The sequence below is a fragment of the Schistocerca serialis genome, chromosome 1 (assembly GCF_023864345.2).
Source record: "Schistocerca serialis cubense isolate TAMUIC-IGC-003099 chromosome 1, iqSchSeri2.2, whole genome shotgun sequence".
Taxonomy (NCBI): domain Eukaryota; kingdom Metazoa; phylum Arthropoda; class Insecta; order Orthoptera; family Acrididae; genus Schistocerca; species Schistocerca serialis.
Window position 1 is genome coordinate 391,014,091 of NC_064638.1, and position 22,293 is coordinate 391,036,383.

Consider the following 22,293-nt stretch of genomic DNA (forward strand, 5'->3'; position numbering starts at 1 on the left):
CTGCAAAGATTTTCAAACGGAGAAAAATTTTCGCCTAACTCTCGTTCAGAACATCTTCTATCACACGCAGTCTATTATTTGGTTCTTGTTGATCATTATCAAAGAAAGCAGCAGTGTAAGTAACAACAAATAGCAGTCTCTTTCCATTGTTTCGCTAATGAGACGATTCCTCTCTCTCTCTCTCTCTTTTTTTAACTGTAAACGGCAGTAGTGCGCACAAAAGCAAGCCATGCCAAGAGCGGCGACAGGCCGTAAACACTCATTATCAGAATGTGACAAACAATGCATAACACAGTACAATAATGCATTTTCAGCTTAGAGTGACGTAAACACCTATAACAAAGAAAACGGCACTTATCAGATCAAAGAAAAATAAGCAATCGATTCAAACCAGACAAAGCACGTAAAAAAGGAAGGGTACCCATATAAATACGGACGGAGCGCCTGATGCATAGCAATGGCTACCTGGTAAAGCTTAACTGCTAAGCTTACAACTCGAACCAAACTACTGTAGCTGTATTGTCATTCATTCGACCTACGTTGTGCCTCATATTACAATGGACCAGCTTTGTTTCGATTTGGAGGCGCGGCCTAAAACTTTTCTCTCCCCTTGAATTTCGAGTTTCAAATTTCAGGTGCATCTTAGATTTGGGAAATTTTGTTTCCTTGATTTCAAGTCTCATTTTTCAGGTGCGGCTTAGATTCGACTAAATATGGTAGGTAATCACTGACCACGTAAGCCTTTTCATTTATGTTCTGCTGTGAATATGTTCCTTCATGAAAGTTACTTACTCACTAGCACATACTGTTTCAACCACAAATTTCAAAATTAATCCTCAAATATTTTCATGAAATGACTTAATTACTCAAACACTGTTCTCCTATGAAAGAAAGTAAGACTTTCAACCAAATCTACGACTCTGCTGTGCTTGACTGCTCTGTGCAGAAACCAAAGAATGCCTCTACTCCTCACGCCAAAATGCCCTGTGAACGCCGCCGCTGGAGCATTGTTGACACTATACAGCAAGACAATGTTCCTTCCAGAGAAAATGTGCAATCTGCTTAACAAGTTCTAGAAGCCAGCAATAAGTACAGAGTACAATGTCGCCAGGGCATGACATCCAAGATAACAGTGTACCTTACAAGTCATTCCTGGTTATCTTTAAGGAATTCCTCACTTTTAACCTGGCCTCATCTTCCTTTCCCAAGTCCTTCTCCAGTGAGTCCAATATAACTCCTATTAAACGCACAGCTGTCTCTAAGAATTAATCGTACTTCCTGCAGACAAATGCTCCACCAAAGTGCTCAGGAATCATAGTGACTATGAGGCTGAGAGTTTCCGTCAAATTTCTGACACCTCTGCATACAAACCTTACTACCATCAACCCATACCAGTTCAGTAAGCTCTCCAACAGATCCTCAAGACCTTAAGTCCACCTCGAAGTGTGACACCCGAACCCATCTCCCTCCCCACACCAGTAACCCCTTCGCACTCCTGGGTAGAATGCTGCCACTTAATGAAGCTCTGGCTTTGTTGACAAACACCTCCAAACCATTATCCAGAACCTGCCACCCTACATTTAAAACACCGATCACTTCATTCACGACCTTTTTCACGAGTTGAAATTGTCGTCCAAGACAACAACCTGTCCTTGGATATTTGACTGTGTACGGATTGTTCTTTACAATATCTGAATGAAACATGGGACATATTTTTCAGGGTGGTGACTTCATTTTCCACTTTTACTAAGAAATTCCAAATTACCAGCAAAGTGTGACAGCCCCAATCCATTACTGCACATTTCAACTGCATGTGTCTAAGAGAACATCTGTAACTCTTAATTGCCTTTTATGTCATTTGCTTACAATTAATCTTCTTTAACTGGTCTTCATCCTACTGGAATCAAGAGTGTGGTGATCAGCTTCTTTTCATGTGTTGCATGGAAGAGGAATTCCTTAACTTTCTTAAATGTTTGTAGCACCAGTAAGGGGCTGAGAACTATTGCACATTCAAGTAGAAACATCCCAAATACATGTAGTGTTATTATATAACTCTACATTGTTATGATGTAATATTCTCGGATTACAGAGTTTAATGTGGGGCAGAAGTTTGGAGCTCAGAAGCACAAAATTCTTCTGAAGTGGACACAAATAGAGCACAGAGGTCAATCTTTTGAGTACTCAGTTACCAACCACCAACAGTAGGGTAGGCTGAGACAGATGGAAACCAAACTGTGACATATTTCAGCAGATAATTTGGAATACAGGTATAAAGGCTGTAATTTTGGATTGATGGCACAACTGATGTCATAGGAATCTTATCACCTGACCATGCACATCATACCATATCATTTAGCAATAAAAATTAGATTCACCATTCTATCTAAGTGCTGAGCCTTGGCACACACTTCTTTATGCCTTCCTTGAAGAACTCTCCCACCAGCTCCTGCCTCCACTTCCTGAATCTCTTCCTGCACATGCTCATCAGCTGAAAATTTAATTTCGCTCATTTGTGTCATCAGGGAAGTGAAATGATGATAATCTGACAGCACCAAGTCAGGGGAGGAGGAGGGAGGCGGGTGGGGTGTCAAAACATCCCAACCAAGCACAATGGTGGCTAAGGCTGTGTGAGGATGGGCACTGCCTTGAAATAAGCACACCCCGCTCATCAATATTCTCTCCTCATGTTTTGAATACTACTCCTGAAAGTTTTTGGATCTCACAATATCATCGTGCATTGAGTCTCTCCTGGACCAGAAATGCAAGCAAAATGATGCCTTTTTAGTCCCAAAACACTGAGATCATGACTTTGTCCAAAACCTGGTATGAAATTTTTTGGGAGATGGGGAATTGGTGTGACGTCACTGTGACAACTTCCTTTTTGTCTCGGGTGTGTCATGAGCCACCAACATCTCGTGTCCAGCCATAATACAGCTCAGAAAACTCTCATCTTCCAATTCAAGTCCCTCACAAAACTCGTGGGCACAGCTGGTTCAATTTTTCCTATGCTGCTGTGGCAGCTGATTTGGGACCCATCTCATGCACAGTTTCCAGTATCCTAGCATGTATGTGAATGTATAGTATAAGAGCGTTCAGGAGAATGTGGAAACATTGCAGAAATTTTATCCACTATCAATCAGCCATTTTCATAAAGTTTCCTCGATTTTTTGCACAAACTCATCAATCAAAATGGAATGTCTTCCACACTCTGTTCATCATGTACATTTGTTCTGCCTCTACTAAACTCCCTTCTCCTTAAAAACACATTAATTCTGTTTATAACACCTTCATCTTAAACAGTTTTGATTTACGAAAAAATTTTGGTACATGTTGTTCCTTCTGTGAGTAGGGCGTGAGTCACAGCACGTGACTCACACTTGGGATTTCTTATCAACATCTTTCACTCAACTGGACACAACATGAGTTTACATACTACAATGCACCTGTGATGATACTCTAGTCACGGGACCCACTCTAGATCTCAATGGTCACAGTATATTTACTTTCTGAATGTGTCTCATCAGTGTGGGGAAAATTGCACACCTCATTCTGCTAGAGAAGAATCTACATGAGAACTGCATTTACCTGACTATAAAATGACTCTGAATATAAGACGACCCCCTCCCCCATTTTTTTAAGAGGCTCCACAAGAAAAAACATATTCTGACTAATCAAAATTACAAACATTTACGGATGTAAGGTGTCTGCCTAAACAGTTAACATTACACCTGTTCTAAATTTGTACAATTTATTGTCTACATTTTGATAACACAGTGGGAGAAAAAAGAAAAAGACAAAGAGAAATTGTTCACATTAAATTTATTTTCACTGCCTTTTTTATTTAGGCTATCATTTGTGGTACCACTGTTTTTAATTATCATCTTAATTATCATCATCATCATCATCATCATCATCATCATCCTAATAGGACAGCTGCAAAACTTATTTCTTCGTTGTCACAAATATTTGGCTGCTTCTTCCGATTATGTTGCGATTCCTGAGGTTGCAGTTATGGTGAGACCTGTGAACATAGCTGTTTTTTTCTGAACACATAGAGCATTACTCTTCTATACTGATGTGAGAATGTTACAATGTCTCTGCTTCCTAACATATCTTCTGACCGCTGCTCTCTCACTGGCTGAGTAGAGAATCCGTAAGTACACCACTGGCCACAATCTAGACTTTTACCATCTCCTGCAGAAACGTATGCTGTTTTTAATTACCATCATTATCCTAACATGACAGCTGCAAAACTTATATCTTCATTGTCACAAATATTTGGCTGTTTCTTCCAATTTGACCAATTTTAAATCCAATTTGATTTCAAGTGCAAATTCATTCAGACAAAGTGCAGTTTGAATGTTGTAGATGTTCATAACAAGCCAAAGTATGCAGTATACATTCCCATGGTTGGCAGCACGATATAATTTCCAGCTGCTCACTACTCCAATCCCCCCATTCACCCTAGTTCACAGCCAAGTTGGTGTTACTGTGCCCCCTCCTATGTTCTGTAGAGCAGTGCTTGAGCGACTGTGAAATATGGTCAGCAATATCTTCTAGGGTGTCGGTCATGTGTAACAATGGCAACTAATACACAAGTAGAAGATCGCAATAACAATTCAGTCCAATTCTCGAACTTTTGCTTGTCCCATAATATAGTGTCATCTGTTAATACTACCTCCATAACAGGTCTTTCTGCCACAATTTATTATTGCGATAACAATTGCAGTCAGTTTAATGTGACTTATTTCTGTTTTTAGACATTAAATTCTGGATTAATTTTTTTTTTTTGTTTCATCTGAATGGTATCATCTTTTTCTAAAGCTGATTAAAAGCTGGTAATGTTTTTCCCCAGTATTCTAATACGTAAACAGGGATCAAATTTCTCATTTGCAATCCACTTAGTAACTCATTACAGTCCCTCGTATCCAAATAAAATACTGGTCTGGATTCTGAATCAACTAATGTTTTTTGACGGACATTTCTGGTTTTGAATGTTACCTTTATTTAAAAAGTGGTATTGATGTTTGTGTATAGTATCCATACATGTATGAGAAACTTTATTGCAAAACTGCTGAAATGCTACAAAAGTTTGTAAGTTGATAGAATTTAATGGTATTTCCTCCGGTGTTAAACAAAATTGTCAATTTTTAAGTAAAGCATTAGACTGTTGTAGTTGCTAGTCCATAGTTTCTTGTGTATCCCTTGCACTAGTGCCACGAGCAAATGTCATGTGATTATTTGTGCGAGTTCAATACTGTATCCAGCACTTCAGCATGTCTGGAAATCTCGGGCCTATTCGAACACATTGTCTGCAAAGCCCCATTCTCCAGGAATGTTCAAAATGAGTTTATACAAAACCTCAATAGCCAAGGCATCATCTGTAAATGTAAGACAACCTCTACATTAATCTATAAACCAATGTAATAATATATAAAAACAAAGATGAGGTGACTTACCGAACGAAAGCGCTGGCAGGTCGATAGACACACAAACAAACACAAACATACACACAAAATTCAAGCTTTCGCAACAAACTGTTGCCTCATCAGGAAAGAGGGAAGGAGAGGGGAAGACTAAAGGAAGTGGGTTTTAAGGGAGAGGGTAAGGAGTCATTCCAATCCCGGGAGCGGAAAGACTTACCTTAGGGGGAAAAAAGGACAGGTATACACTCGCACACACGCACATATCCATCCACACATACAGACACAAGCAGACCAAATATGTCTGCTTGTGTCTGTATGTGTGGATGGATATGTGCGTGTGTGCGAGTGTATACCTGTCCTTTTTTCCCCCTAAGGTAAGTCTTTCCACTCCCGGGATTGGAATGACTCCTTACCCTCTCCCTTAAAACCCACTTCCTTTCGTCTTTCCCTCTCCCTCCCTCTTTCCTGATGAGGCAACAGTTTGTTGCGAAAGCTTTAATTTTGTGTGTATGTTTGTGTGTCAATCGACCTGCCAGCGCTTTCGTTCGGTAAGTCACCTCATCTTTGTTTTTATATATAATTTTTCCCACGTGGAATGTTTCCTTCTATTATATTGAAACCAATGTAATAATGTTGACCTCAGCAGCAATAGTTTAATCTGCAATTATAAGACGACCCCATATTTTTCGAATGACGAATTTGGGAAGAAAGCTCGCCTTATAATCGGGTAAATACGGTACATCATCTACAAATTCATCGATTGTTTTCACCACAAATATTTACCAGTAGCATCAAAGTGTATATGTTGAAACAGCTTCAGTGCTGCATCTCAAAACACTGCATATATTGTAATAAATTATTTGATGATAAATTGGAAAGCATCGTTATCAGATACAACACGCATGGATTGTTTTATATTTCCTACCATCAGCCAACACACTTGACAATGGACGTTTCATCAGGTCAGCAGCATTGAAAGACTTCTTTCCTCTTAACCAGCGCTCAGCTTCTCTCATCCATTTTTCAAGAAGCCTTTTCTGTTCCTGTTAAAAGAAGAAGAACAAAAAGATCAGTCATTAAGTTTTACTGTACTTGGTAAGCGATTAAAACAGTGGTTGGATGAGAAAGTTTGGAAAATATTCTCACCCTTTCTTTTCTACATGCCATTGTTGAGCTTGAGCAAGCCCTGTTGGCAGGAACAGTAATTCAACTTCAATGTCACCACTTAAACCTTGAAACCAATAGGCACCTATTGAGCATTGTGGTTTTTTATTGTGTTACCTAAAAGGCTACCACAGCAAAAGTCTTTCTCAATAACAGCGGTGCTAATGAGATTCACTTTTCTTTAGTAACATTAACAGATATGTCAATGACTTATCATATATTCAAACACGATCTTTTTCAGGGTTGCTGAGCCCCAACATCAGTTCCCTGTTTAGGATCTCCAGAATTGGTCACAACTGAATACACAATAAGCAATAATACAGTTGTCAATATTAAATGTGATCAGTTCCAATCTATCTGACAGAAAGAGATATCTAGGATTGCTATTAACCACTTAAAATTTAGTAACAGTCGTGAGTTTCCCTACCCACATTGCTAAAGATAGTTTTACTCTTATAGGTAATGTATTCACACAACACGCAGAAGTTAAAGAAACATATATATCCTGTGATAAATGCTCCAATCATGATGCACTATTAGTCACATTACATAATTAGCCCAATGAACAGCTCACAAATACTCAAAGAAAATAGTGATACTCAATGATGAAACAACTACTGAAGATTTTAAAAGGCAGCTTAAAAACTGTTGACTAGAATTAAGTTTGTATGAGCCTAACACTAGCTCTAAATTCAAGTCTGTATCCATTTCTGAAGGCAATTTTCCCACAAAGTTAATTAAACTTTGCTCACTACAGATATTAGAGTCTGTCCCCAACTTCATATTGTAAGATACCATAACATGTTAAGGAAATCTGTAAAAGATCCGAGATTATGCACACCTTGTCTGAAATTGATAAATCAGACAATGAAACAAAAGATACACGCAATAATGTTGAAGAAGGGACAGGGAAAAAAGCTGAGGAGGTCTCACTACTTCTGTTGAACAGAGAAGGAGCATTGTAAAACACAGTTCATATGTAGCAGATATATTTAATAATGAATTTTTAATAACAAGTGCACATAGTTCAGAAGGGAAAACAAAAACACACACTCAAGGAACAGAACAGAAGACAGTTAGCGCAATAAAAATTAAACTCACATCTCTATCTGAAATCAGAAAGATCAACACGACTAAAATGGAGTGGCCAGTATCTCCAATCAGACACTAAAAAATTGTGGTCCAACAATATGTAATGTTCTCAGAAACTTATGTAATGCATAATTAATTCAGGATTTTTTCCCTAAACAGATTAAAATATGTATCATTAGACTTCTGTACAAGAAGAGTGATTCCACAGACACCAATAATTACCACCCAGCGTCATTCTTTATATTATGTGCAGATATGATGCGAATGATACCAGCTCCAGACATCGACAAGGCGACCCACACATCTCCATCTGCTGTGGAGGTTCGCATGGGCTTTGGCGTCACAGCTTAATGGTGCCTTGGATGTCCTAGTGAGAAGTTGGTACTGGCAAGAATGTAAACTATCGAACAGTTCAACATCAGACTCTCATTTCAGAACTGGCTACTGAACATCAAAGCATTACAAATATTTGTTATAATATACTGTGGTGAGCTACAACTTATCGGCAATCTGTATCACTCGCCTTTGTAAAAGTAAATGTACAGTGGAAACGTTGCTGTTAAAATGGATAAGAGTTACTTGAAAATTAGTTTACATCATTTACTACTTTGGACAGATGTAAGCTCTCTTCTAGCACCCACTCCTATTGCAGAAAGTGAAGTAGTCATATGTTACAGTCTCATAGCACTGTAAGGCAGGACCAATACAGTAATCATCTTCAAGAATAGTGATTGGAAATTATTTAAAGCTGACTCACATACATCAGGGTGAGAGTATATGGAGTATATTACACCACATCCAACCACCAAGTTACATTTCATTTTGATCCCCTAGTGCAGGATGCGAATTAGTGGTGCAAAAAGAAGAGAGCAGTCGTTATTTTTCAAGAATTTTATGAGAATAACAGAAGAAGATACAACTTTGCCCAGAGCAACCCAAGTCAATAGCCAAAAAGATATAAGCAGATGCATGCAATAGCGTTGCCTGAATTGATTTGATTAATGGAGGAGAAATAAGTTTATTTTGTGTTAAAATTGATGAAGTGCTCTACGTAATAACAAAAGGTAAGAGAAGAATAATAGTTGACCATAGCAGCAGAGTCTACAGTGATTAGATATTCACATCATTATGCAACCTTTGGTGCATATGTGAAGAAGAATCTCTCAGACACAGAAGAATTCTGTGTTGTGACTACAAGACTACAGTTGCAGCAGTGATCTCAAAGGGCAGCCATGCAACAGATGAACAGCAGGACAACAACGCACCTCCACTCCGCAGTGTAACAATTTGCAGTGGGTCACCTCTGTGTCACTGAGCTCACGCGAAACACATCAGTAGTGCAGTGCAGCTTGGTGTGCACCCAATTAGGTGAGAATTTTGTGCGTTCGTGTCAAAACAGAGTCACAGTACTTTAGCGCTATTAAGTGAATATATTTTGTCTACATTGTATCCCTGTTACCACATGCAAGTTGGCTGAATTAATGGCCCTTATCAAGGAGCAAACAAATTAGACAAATCAGCAAATAGTATTAAAAATGATGAAGGAATCAGAAGACTATCTAACAGTATTAAATCAACCAGAGAAGTGTCATATAATAGTATTAAAATCCATAGAGTGAAATTAGCGAGTTGTCTAATGGTATTACAAACTAAAAAAATGGCTCTGAGCACTATGGGACTTAACATCTGTGGTCATCAGTCCCCTAGAACTTAGAACTACTTAAACCTAATTAACCTAAGGACATCACACACATCGATGCCCGAGGCAGGATTCGAACCTGCGACCGTAGTGGTCACGCGGTTCCAGACTGAAGCGCCTGGAACCGCACAGCTACACCGGCCGGCCTACTACAAACAAAGGACAAGCTTTAGAGGAAGTATATATGAAAGAAGATAAAATTTCTAAAATAGAAGTGACCTAAGTACAGTTACCTCCAGAGCTACAGACTCAAATAGAAAAAGAGAAAGAAGTAGATAATGAGATGAAATACATAATGGAATTTGCCACTCAGGAGTTCGAAAATATACATAGTCCAAATATCAGACGTGCAAGGACGAGTAGAGGCATTAGAACAGGGTGTATACGTGGACAAGGAAAAAAAAATCCCGGATTTCCCTGTTAAAAATACACCTTCTCCCATGTTAAGTGACACTATACTCATCCTTGGCACTGTAAAACTCATCAATCCTTTGAATGTTTATTAAACACTTTGTTTCAAATAAATTGACTGCCTCAGCAAAAAAGATTAATAAAAGCCTAATCCCTTTAGCAAACCAGCAAAAATAACTTCATTGTTCAGTAAGGCGATTAACACTTGACTGTTAGAAAGGTGGAAATAAAATCTGAGACTAATAACATATTTTAGCCTTCCGTAATCATGCGAACGTATTTTAATTCATTTGATAGCTCCCGGCCACAAATATCCATTTTGTTGTTATTTAACGTGAGAGTAATAAACGAAGAAGAAACAACAAAATCGCTGAATGTAAACACAGGTCAACAGGAGACGACCCACCTCCCCACCACAACTCAACTGCTCTGTTCATCAGCCTCAGATTTACCATATTTCCTAACCGGGGCAATATTAAGTAGTGGCGCCCAGCCACACTTCTGCAACCAGAAGGTACTACTCATACGCGACTCAACTGCGCATGCACAAGAGCCCGCCCGCAACTGCTCAAACGAATCTAATTTAAACAGTTGTCACGTCACCTTCATCGGAGGCAATTTGTTGTAATAAAGTATTAAATAGTCTTCCTAAAGCCTTTGACACACTTTGCTGTTGGCAGATTCTTGTATGAGCACTGTTTTGCTGTTGTATAGGGCGCATTTCCTTTGCAACTTAGGTTTTATTTTCATTTTCTTTTCTCTCGTTCATGTTTTGTTGCTTGTGTATTATTCTGCACTAGCGATATATAGTAATATGATTTGTTAGAGTATTGGTTCTTACCAGTCAAAATCACAAAAATTTAACTGAAAACTAAAACAATGAAAAATTCCCGGAATTCTAAACAATTCCCAGGTTTTTCCCGGTTTTCTCCCGGATGAAAAATTTCCGGGGTTTTTCCCGGATCTCCCGGGTCGTATACACCCTGTAGAACAGAGTAGAGGTTTTGGTAAGTAATTGACTGGTTTACAGGAATGTATATCAGAGTTAGCAGAACAAAGGTAAATGAGACAGCTGAATGCACTAGTGCTACATCTAATTCTTTGAGCAATACTGTAGAACATCAGATGGACAGTCAGAAGTTGTGGGAAGCATTAGAAAATATCCAGAAAGAACTTTGTAAGAAAACAGCTCTCAAAAATACTAGGTTGTTAAGTGACATAGCAAGGAATTCCAATTTGGAAGTGGAATGAGTTAATCTAAATACTGTCCACAATTTAAACCAGGTGGAGAACACCACCCAACTTATTTTTTGCGAGTATTGTCTGAGAAGTGGGAATATCATATGAAAATCAATTTTGCACTTCATTATTTGGCAGAGGATGCAGCAGAATGGGGAATGGCTCATTCAGGAGATTTTAGATCCTGTGACGTTTTCAAGAAAAATTCAAGAGGAAATACTGGTCTTCTAGCATACAATAAAAGTTGATTAAAGAATTATTAGATTAAAATATAATAGTTTTGGGGGAAATTGTAGCAAGCACACTGAATGACATTTTGCTTGATCTAAAGATTCAGATTGTCAAATAGAAGAATCAAGCTTTTCAAGGATATTAGCATGAGGATTACCTCAGTATATAAGAAAGGAAATTTGGTATAGAGGATTGACAACTATCAGTGATTTTCCAACCTTCATCAAAGGGTTAGACACCGTAATTAAAGAACATAATGAAGATGGCCAGTGAAAGAACTGGGACAATAACAGCCTGAAGGTAAAAATTTTCCCTAACACTTCACAAGAAAGAGAGAAACTAATCTTGTTAGTAATCAAGGTAACAATCAGTCATTCACAAAATCAGAGATGGGGAAAAATACACAGTCGCAAGTGTCTGTACCAAACACAGCCAATAATGGTACAGATAATAGATACAGTATAATTCCGCTTTTACGTTCCCGGAATTAAAGTTTTCCCACCATTTACGGCAATTTTTATCGGTCGTGTCAAATTTTCAATGCCCACAATGTTAATTTGCACCTGATTTTGCGTCAACATATTTATAATTTTCCGGCCATTTACGCATTACGAAAAAATGTTTGTGGAGAAAATATGATGCTGGCCATCCAGTAGTATTTACAAATATTAAGTGGTTAAGTTTCTTGACACCTGGGCACTCTATTCAGCGGATTTGAATGGGTAACTGAGTAAAAGTTGTAACAATTCATGCTGTATCTCCCGCAGCTGCCAAGCTCTATGTGGAGTGGCGTGGTGGCTGACAGGAGTAACTAGGTTCGTTCGAATGAAGATATCGTGACCAACCACAACTATGTCCAAACTGTCACTACTGCGCAAATGCTGTTTCATGATCATTGTGATCGTCGTGACACCTTTGTCGAACCATATTTAGCATGTATCAGCGTATGGCCACGTGGAGCACTAGCTGACTCCGTCATTCACTTTGTGTTGCTCAATTGTTTTTAGTGTAAACACAGCACCAGTTACATATTTTATTCATGCTGAGCAAAACGTGTTTCAAGAATTTATTCTCATTGTCAAGTGCAGTATTTACATATGTATTTTTTGTGATGGTATACAAACAAACAATGTGAGTGATATTTTGCACGGGCGCGCCCCCGTGTGTGTGTGTGTGTGTGTGTGTGTGTGTGTGTGTGTGTGTGTGTGTGGCACAGTACTGATGAGGCACAGTACCTGATAACCTAAAAAAGACGAGTACAGTGCAAGAGGTACAGAATAACACACATTCAAACGCCATACAAAATACTTGTTTACATATTTGCACTTGACATGTAAAAATTCTCTAAACACATCATGTTAAGCATGAAAAAATACGTAACTAGTGCAGCATTTCATTATTTAAATAATGAATGACATATGTAGGCTTTCCATAAAAATCTATTATTACGTTTGAAATTAAGTAAAACATTTCCACTTCCCATAGAGTTATCAATTCCAGTTACATCAGCAGTTTTTATTAATAACAAACCTTTATTAGATAGTAAAAAAAGTCCCTGACAAGTCTTTTGATGCCTGTTATGTACACAAATCATACATTAAGTGCAAGGGGGCATCCTATATGAAACTTTTACAGCTTAAAACATTATTTCCCTCATGTTAAATTTTCCTGTATTTTACACCATTTTTTTGAAGTCCCTTGAAAAGTGTAAAAGCGGGCTTTCACTGTATATCCATGGCAGGTGACAGGGTACTTAAAGGGACTTATCCTGTTATTACAGTGCAAAACAAGGGACACCACAAGACAGGAGTCAGGGTCCAGGACGTGACAATACAATCATAGGGCCATATATAGAACAATATATAGCTTTTACACATAGAATATCTATGTCACCGTGGATGCTATTCAAGAATCACGGAATCTTAGAAAGCCAACCAAACCACATAGTAGTTTGGGAAGTATATAGAAAGTAGACATTATATACATTTAGATAGCAAGATTTCCCCTGGTCTCACAAGATTTTTTACACAAACTGAGAAATAAAGACCCGTATCCTATACTACCTGTGTATATCATAGGGATTACTAGAAGTAAGAGTATGTTACTTAAACAAGAGACACTTGTACCTATAAGTATAAGGAAATTTTCAACTTATGCAAACTTTACTAGTACTGACAAATGCTAATTTACAAGCATTATTTGGAGTACAATAGTTACTGAAGTATAAAGTGACTTGATTTTGATGCAGAATTGTTGTTTAGCAAAACTGACAACTATCAGGCAGTAGTACTGGAAAGTTATTAACTGCTAAGTTTCAGGTTTATCACAAAATTAATTCTAGAGATATAAAAAGCTAAACCTGACATTTTCTCAAGTGTGTATTTTTTCAGCTGACTGTTCACACAAAGTTTTGTTGTAATCCATGATGGTCATGCGGGAACCTCTAGACCACTCAGAATTGAACGTCCTGAGACTGGTAAAAAATACAATATTGACATGTTAAAGAAATTCAAAACATCAGAAAATCTGCAGATTTGGTGGTGCGAAGTCCCGAGTTAACTGTTTCAGAATTTCACATTTAGTTCTCTCTTTGGTAGTTATTTCTACACTTATTATTATGTAATCTACCTCATATACTGTGCTACCCTAGTTTTTAATGGAGAACTGACATTAAGATTGATACTGTTCATCACAGAGGCACCTGAAACAGTTCTCTCATAGATAAAAGAAAAGAATATGACAATAGCAACAGAATCCACTACAACTATAATATGATACAGCAAAATATAAATGATGTATAGTGTATGTAGACATCTTAAGCACATCACATGAACAGGGCAAATGGGGCAGGAATGGAAACCATTTCTTAACTGAAGCTAAGTACAATGTGCAAACATGTAAACATTAGCTGAGACTATTATTATCACTTAAGCTGAGAACACTAAAGAATAAATCATGAAAGGACTCCTCAACCTATTAATCAAATGTATCTAGTCTTATAAATATTAGGAGGAGTAACTGGAGATAGCAAGTCATTGAGTAGATGTGTCACACTTATGGGAAGAGTAAATACATTGCGTACTTGGAAAAATATTTTGGTTCAGTATGGTATATGTTTTTTCTTGGTGTAACTCAGTTCACACCCATAAGCAATAATGAAATAGGAGGAAAATGCACGAAGCAAGCACAATATGGATTCTTGAAGAATGTGTAACATTCCAGCAGTAACTTTAATTGCAATAATAGCAACAAAAACACTACACTATTTGTGTAATATAGTAGCTATCCAAAGGAACAGTTCATGATAATTTTTCACCAAAGATATTCAAGTAATGTCACATAGTTAACATATCAAAAGAATTACATAAAATTCAATGATACCTGGTGCTCAAGTTCATATTCCTCAATTCCCAAATTGTTATCTCTTATAGCTTTGTCCAATTCATCTCTCAGTGTTGCTACATCCATTTTCACGAATATCCTGAAACAAATTATGTCACAGTCAGCGCAAGAAACTATTTCTAACATTAAGAAATTCATTATTTACAAACTGAGAAAACAAAATATGTTTCAGAGATGTACATTCACTTTGTTTCTGTGCAACTAAATTAAGTAAAAAAATCATTGGTTGTGGAGAGACTTCCTACCCATTGGTCTAATAATGTCGAGTGGTGTACCCCACAGCAGTAGAGTTTTACCTTTCAACTATTTTTCACACCAATATTTGCCATGCACATAACAGAACAAAGTGAAAATAAGTTTTCAGACAAACAGTCAGCAGTCAAAACGACACAATTAAACCATAATCACCTAAGTTCAGAAAAAATACAAAAAAAGTACACAATACTCAAACAAAAATAGTTGCTCAATAAGAATGTTTAACGAAAACTTAGAACAAAAGGTACACGAAAAAAATATAAATTAAACATCAAAGATAATAAATATTACCACTACTTAAAAAAAGACATACAGTAATTCTATTTCCTCCTATGTTTATGAGTTGTACAACCGAAAAGGAACCCGGAAATAAATAAGATTGATTTATCACGTGCAAGGAGGAAAGACCACTCAAATTCGGAAAATAAGCAGTGATAATAACCTAAATTACATGACAAATCGCATATTAACACCCACTCCCCCCCCTGCCCCCCGGTACCATGGACACTGCTGTTGGTGGGGAGGCTTGGGTGCCTCAGCGATACAGATAGCCGTACCATAGGTGCAACCACAACGGAGGGGTATCTGTAGAGAGGACAAACATGTGGTTCCTGAAGAGGGGCAGCAACCTTTCCAGTAGTTGCAGGGGCAACAGTCTGGATGATTGACTGATCTGACCTTGTAACACTAACCAAAACGGCCTTGCTGTGCTGGTACTGGGAATGGATGAAATCAAGGGCAACTACAGCCATAATTTTTCCCGAGGGCATGCAGCTTTACTGTATGGTTAAATGATGATGGCGTCCTCTTGGGTACAATATTCCAGGGGTAAAATAATCCCCCATTCGGATCTACGGGCGAGGACTACTCAGGAGGACGCTGTTATCAGGAGAAAGAAAATTGGCGTTCTACGGATCGGAGCGTGGAATGTCAGATCCCTTAATCGGGCAGGTGGGTTAGAAAATTTAAAAGGGTAATGGATAGGTTAAAATTACAGGGTGGCGCAAGAAATGTGTTACAATTTTGTTTTGGAATATAAACTTTATTGTCAATACAATATGAAAGGAACATATACTACACTGAAGAGCCCTCCATGGAGATTTGGCCTAACTCAGCACATGCTCAATATGTCCACCATTTCGTTTCCTAACTTCCTTCAAACGAAGTTGGTGATTACCCTACGGCACATGTCTTCCAAATTTCACTGCAAGCTGGAAGAATAAGTCTTCTGAGCTCCATTAAATCACATGGACGTTTCAGGAAAACTTTTTCCTTTAGGTAACCCCAAAGAAAAAAGTCACGTGGAGTGAGGTCTGGACTATTGGAGGGCCAATCTTGTCCGTCATTGAAGCGACCTGGAAACCTGAGTGAAATGATCCGCATGTCGAAATGCTCGTGTAAAAACTCTAACACAGTGTTTGCAGTATGTGGCCTTGCTCCATCTTGCACGAACCACTGCGTGTTGAAGGGCAAGGCAGTAGCAAGAAGCTGTGGAATGAAGCTATTGGTCCAATAAGCCCGTGACTGGAAATTGCTGCCCACTCTGTAATCCTCGGAGCATAATGTTATCGTTCATGAAGCACTTGTGGGTTTTCAATGGCCCAAAAGCGTACATCTTATTTGTTAACCACACCGTCTAAATGAAAATGTGTCTCATCTGCAAACCAAACGTTGTTGAGAGATTCTTCTCTACCCTCCACCCACTGAGCAAACAATAGTCTCTGCTGCTTGTGTTCTTCAGTGAGCTTCTGTGCACAGGTCATCTTGTATGGGTACATATGGAGGTTACTTTTAAGAATGTGTTGAACAGAGCGTCTGGATATTCCCAGTTGCACTCCTGCCTTTCTACACGATTTCCCGGGACTTTTATCGTACAACCTGTGGATGGTCTTCTTGCAAGGGACCCATCGTGTGTTAAACTGCTGTCAAAACTGAGTCACAACAAGGCTTTTCGTTTCATGAATAAGTAACACAATTGCCGATCGTTGCTGTGTCGTCAGTCTTCCATTGTCAGCCATTGCTGCTTACTAGTCTCCTAGCGGCATTGTCAGCCATTGCTGCTTACTAGTCTCCTAGCGGCAGTATCGTAAATTATACGTCATTTCGTAACTCATTTGTTTTTCCAAGCTCTGCTGGTACTGCTGTAGGGATCCCAGCGGAATATCTAATGTGCGACGTAAATTGTGAAAGAAACAAATGGTAACACATTTTGTGTGCCACCCTGTAGATATAGTGGGAATTAGTGAAGTTCGGTGACAGGAGGAACAAGACTTCTGGTCAGGTAAATACAGGATTATAAATACAAAATCAAATAGGGGTAATGCAGGAGTAGGTTTAATAATGAATAGGAAAATAGGAATGCGGGTAAGCTACTACAAACAGCATAGTGAACGCATTATTGTGGCCAAGATAGATACGAAGCCCATGCCTACCACTGTAGTACAAGTTTATATGCCAACTAGCTCCGCAGGTGACAAAGAGATTGACGAAATGTATGATGAGATGAAAGAAATTATTCAGATAGTGAAGGAAGAAGAAAATTTAATAGTCAAGGGGTGACTGGAATTCGATAGTAGGAAAAGGGTGAGAAGGAAATGTAGTAGGTGAATATGGAATGGGACTACATTTTCAGGGGCAGATGCAGACTCTGACCACAATCTATTGGTTATTAAATGTAGATTAAAACTGAAGAAACCACAAAAAGGTGGGAATTTGAGGAGATGGGACCTGGATAAGCTGAAAGAACCAGATGTTGTAGAGAGCTTCAGAGAGAGCATTAGGGAATGATTGACAAGAATGGGGGAAAGAAATACAGAAGAAGAAGAATGGGTAGCTTTGAGAGATAAATTAGTGAAGGTAGCAGAGGAGAAAGTAGGTAAAAAGACGAGGGCTAATAGAAATCCTTGGGTAACAGAAGAGATACTGAATTTAATTGATGAAAGGAGAAAATACAAAAATGCAGTAAATGAAGCAGGCAAAAAGGAATACAAGTGTCTCAAAAATGAGATCAGACACTGCCTACAGGAAAATTAAGATCTTTGGAGAAAAGAGAGCCACTTGCATGAATATTAAGAGCTCAGATGGATAACCAGTTCCAAGCAAAGAAGGGAAAGCAGAAAGCTGGAAGGAGTATGTAGGCTAGAGTAGGTACTGGAAGATGAAGCTTGCACAGGATAGAGTGGCATGGAGAGCTGCTTCAAATCAGTCTCTGGACTGAAGACCACCACAACAACAGAATATTAAAAACATATCAACTCTGAAAGTGCCAAAATAAAATTCTCAAGAAATGATCTGAAGCACTGTTAACACAAAAACAGTGAGATGTGTGAGATTATCTGACAATGCCTAAGGTAGAAAATCAATTTTAAAAACTGGTAATCAAACAATGGCAACAAGTATTTTTACCAACAATAATATTCGTATCAGTCACCGAAATTTAGAAAAGCAAACAATCTCTAATATGTTTTGAAATTAGTATGATTATGTTGAACAATAAATATTTTGGAAACAGTTAATGCATATTTCCAGTTCAACTGAAATGTAGTTCCTTTCACAGTCCATACGAAGTTACCCATTTAGTTCATTTCAGAAAGCTCTGAGAACAGAGGCCACAGCTGCTTGGTTTGTAAATGATATAAACTTGACTGGTGCAATACGGCTGAAGTAGCAACAGGTGGGCAATGCAGTACTGATTTCCTTCATATCGTTTGTGTTAACCGCCAAGACTAAGTTTGCCTCCTTTTTACAATTAGCTATCTACAGTATTTTGTGTATTACAGAAAATCAGGTATAAGGGAGAAACAACACCAAACTTCAAAACTGAAATTCTGATTTTTCACTGTAATAAAACATAGTACATTCATATCTTTGAAAGTATTCCTCTTTGCATTGACATTTAACTTTCCAAGAATGGTGCCACCAAAAAGAAGCATAATTAGTAAGATATAAGGAGCATTTCCTCTCCGTATGAACCATGGACTTTGCCGCTGATGGGGAAGCTTGCGTTCCTCAGTAATACAAATAGCCTCATCATAGGTGCAACCACAATGGAGGAGTATCTGTTGAGAGGCCAGATAAACGTGTGATTCTCGAAGAGGGGCAGAAGCCTTTTCAGTACTTGCAGGGGCAACAGTCTCGATGACTGACTGATCTGGTCTTGTAACATTAACCAAAACGGCCTTGCTGTGCTCGTACTACGAACGGCTGAAAGCAAGGGGGAAACTACAGCCATAATTTTTCCCGAGGACATGCAGCTCTACTGTATGGTTAAATGATGATGGTATCCTCTTGGGTAAAATAGTCTCCCAATCGGATCTCCGGGAGGGGACTACTCAGGACGACGTCTTTATCAGGAAAAACAAAACTGGCATACCACGGATCTGAGTGTAGAATGTCAGATCCCTTAATCAGGAAGGTCGGTTAGAAAATTGAAAAAGGGAAATGGACAGGTTAAATTTACATATAGTGGGGATTAGTGAAGTTCGGTGGCAGGAGGAACAAGATTTCTGGTCAGGTGAATATAGGGTTATAAATACAAAATCAAATAGGGGTAATGCAGGAGCAGGTTTAAACTACAGCATAGTGAATGCATTATTATAGACAAGATAGACACGAAGTCCATGCCTACCACAGTAGTACAAGCTTACATGCTAACTAGCTCCACAGATGACAAAGGGATTGAAGAAATGTATGATGAGATAAAAGAAAGATAGTTAAGGGAGATGAAAATTTAACAGCCATGGAGGACTGGAATTCGATAGTAGGAAAAGGAAGAAAAGGAAAATTAGTAAGTGAAAAAGGAATAGGGGGTAAGGAATGTAAGAGGAAGCTGTCTGGTAGAATTTTCCACAGAGCATAACTTAATCATAACGAACACTTGTTTTAAGAATCATGAAAGAAGGTTGTATATGTGGAAGAGGTCTGAAGACACTAGAAGGTTTCAGATAGATTATATAATGGTAATGCAGAGATATAGGAGTCAGGTTTTAAATTGTAAGACATTTCCAGAGGCAGATGTGGACTCTGACCACAATCTATTGGTTATGAACTGTAGATTAAAACTGAAGGAGCTGTAAAAACGTGGGAATTTAGGGAGATGGGACCTGGATAAACTGAAAGAACCAAAGGTTGTAGAGAGTTTAAGAGAGACGATTACTGAACGATTGACAAGAATAGGGGAAAGAAATACAGTAGAAGAAGAATGGGTAGCTTTGAGAGATGAATTAGTGAAGGCAGCAGAGGAGAAAGTAGGTAAAAAGACAAGGGCTAGTAGAAATCCTTGGGTAACAGAAGAGATACTGAATTTAATCGATGAAAGGAGAAAATATAAAAATGCAGTAAATGAAGCAAGAAAAAAGGAATACATATGTCTCAAAAATGAGATCAGACACTGCCTACAGCAAAATTAAGGAGACCTTTGGAGAAAACAGAGCCACTTGCATGAACATTAAGAGCTCAGATGGATAACCAGTTCTAAGCAAAGAAGGGAAAGCAGAAAGCTGGAAGGAGTATGTAGAGAGTCTATACAAGGGCGATGTACTTGAGGGCAATATTATGGCAATGGAAGAGGACGTAGATGAAGATGACATGAGAGATATGATACTGCATGAAGAATTTGACAGGGTACTGAATGACCTAAGTTGAAACAAGGCCTCAGGAGTAGACAACATTCCATTAGAATTACTGACAGCCATGTGAGAGCCAGCCCTGACAAAACTCTACTGGTCTTGTCTGGTGAACAAGATGTATGAGGTGGGCGAAATACCCTCAGACTTCAAGAAGAATATAATAATTCCAATTCCAAAGAAACAGGTGTTAACAGATGTGAAAATTGCTGAACTACCAAAGTCACAGCTGCAAAATACTAACATGAATTCTTTACAGACGAATGGAAAAATTGGTAGAAGCCGACCTTGGGGAAGATCAGTATGTAGAAACGTAGGAACACGTGAGGCAATACTAACCCTACGACTTATCTTAGAAAATAGATTAAAGAAAGCCAAATCTACGTTTCTAGCATTTGTAGACTTAGAGAAAGCTTTTGACAATGTTGACTGGAATACTCTCTCTCAAATTCTGAAGTGAGCAGGGGTCCAATACAGGAAGCGATAGGCTATTTTCAATTTGTACGGAAACCAGATGGCAGTTATAAGATTTGAGGGGCATGAAAGGGAAGCAGTGGTTGGGAAGGGAATAAGACAGGGTTCTAGCCTATCCTCGATGTTATTCAATCAGTAAAAGAAAACAAAAGAAAAATTCAGAGTAGGAATTAAAATTAAGGAGGAAGAAATAAAAACCTTGAGGTTTGCCGAAGACATTGTAATTCTGTCAGACAGTAAAGGGCCTGGAAGAGCAGTTGAACGGAATGGACAGTGTCTCGAAAGGAGGATACAAAATGAACATCAACATAAGCAAAACGAGGATAATGGAATGTAGTCAAATTAAATCGGGTGTTGCTGAGGGAATTAGATTAGGGAATGAAACACTTAAAGTAGTAGATGAGTTTTGTTATTTGGGGATCAAAATAACTGATGATGGTCAAAGTAGAGAGGATACAATATGTAGACTGGCAATAGCAAGAAAAGTGTTTATGAAGAAAAGAAATTTGTTAACATCGAGTATAGATGTAAGTGTCAGGAAGTCGTTTCTGAAAGTATTTGTATGGAGTGTAGCCAGGTATGGAAGTGAAACATGAACGATAAATAGTTCAGGCAAGAAGAGAATACAAGCTTTCAAAATGTGGTGCTACAGAAGAATGCTGAAGATTACATGGGTCGATCTCGTAAATAATGAGGAGGTACTGGATAGAATTGGGGAGAAGAGAAATTTTGTGGCACAATTTAACTAGCAGAAGGGACTGGTTGGTAGGACATGTTCTGAGGCATCAAGGAATCACCAATTTAGTACTGGAGGGCAATGTAAAGGACAAAAATTGTAGAGGGAGACCAAGAGGTGAACACACTAAGCAAATTTAGAAAGATGTAGGTTGCTGCAGTTACTTGGAGACTAAGAAGCTTGATCAGGATAGAGTAGCTTGGAGAGCTTCATTAAACCAGTCTCTGGACTGAAGACAACAATAACAACAACAACGGGCATAAAATATACAGTATGTAGAAGAACAAAGAGGGGACAATAAGACTGTAAGACCAAGAATAAAGTCCTCAGATTATAAAAGGTTTAAGACAGGGATGCAGTTTTTCATCCCTAATGTTCAATCTATACACAGAATTAATAAAGGCAATAAAAGGAAGGTTCAAGAACGGGGTTAAAATTCAGGGCGCAAGGATATCAGTTATAAGACTCACTGATGACATTGCTATCCTCAGTGGAGATGAAGGAAATTGCAGAACCTGGTGAAGTGAATGTGCAGTATAA

At 38.4% G+C, this 22,293-nt stretch overlaps 1 protein-coding gene across 5 annotated transcripts in view; it reads right to left on the reverse strand.

Annotated features, from left to right (window-relative positions):
* Positions 1-22,293, reverse strand: part of LOC126471412 (calponin homology domain-containing protein DDB_G0272472) — a 162,988-nt gene that overhangs the window by 96,368 nt on the left and 44,327 nt on the right. For all 5 annotated transcript variants that reach the window (XM_050099567.1, XM_050099549.1, XM_050099558.1 and 2 more), the window contains 2 exons: positions 14,644-14,743; positions 6,352-6,469 (listed from right to left, as the gene is read on the reverse strand). In XM_050099567.1, the coding sequence (XP_049955524.1) occupies positions 6,352-6,469; positions 14,644-14,743 (218 nt within the window). The remainder of the gene's footprint in view (positions 1-6,351; positions 6,470-14,643; positions 14,744-22,293) is intronic.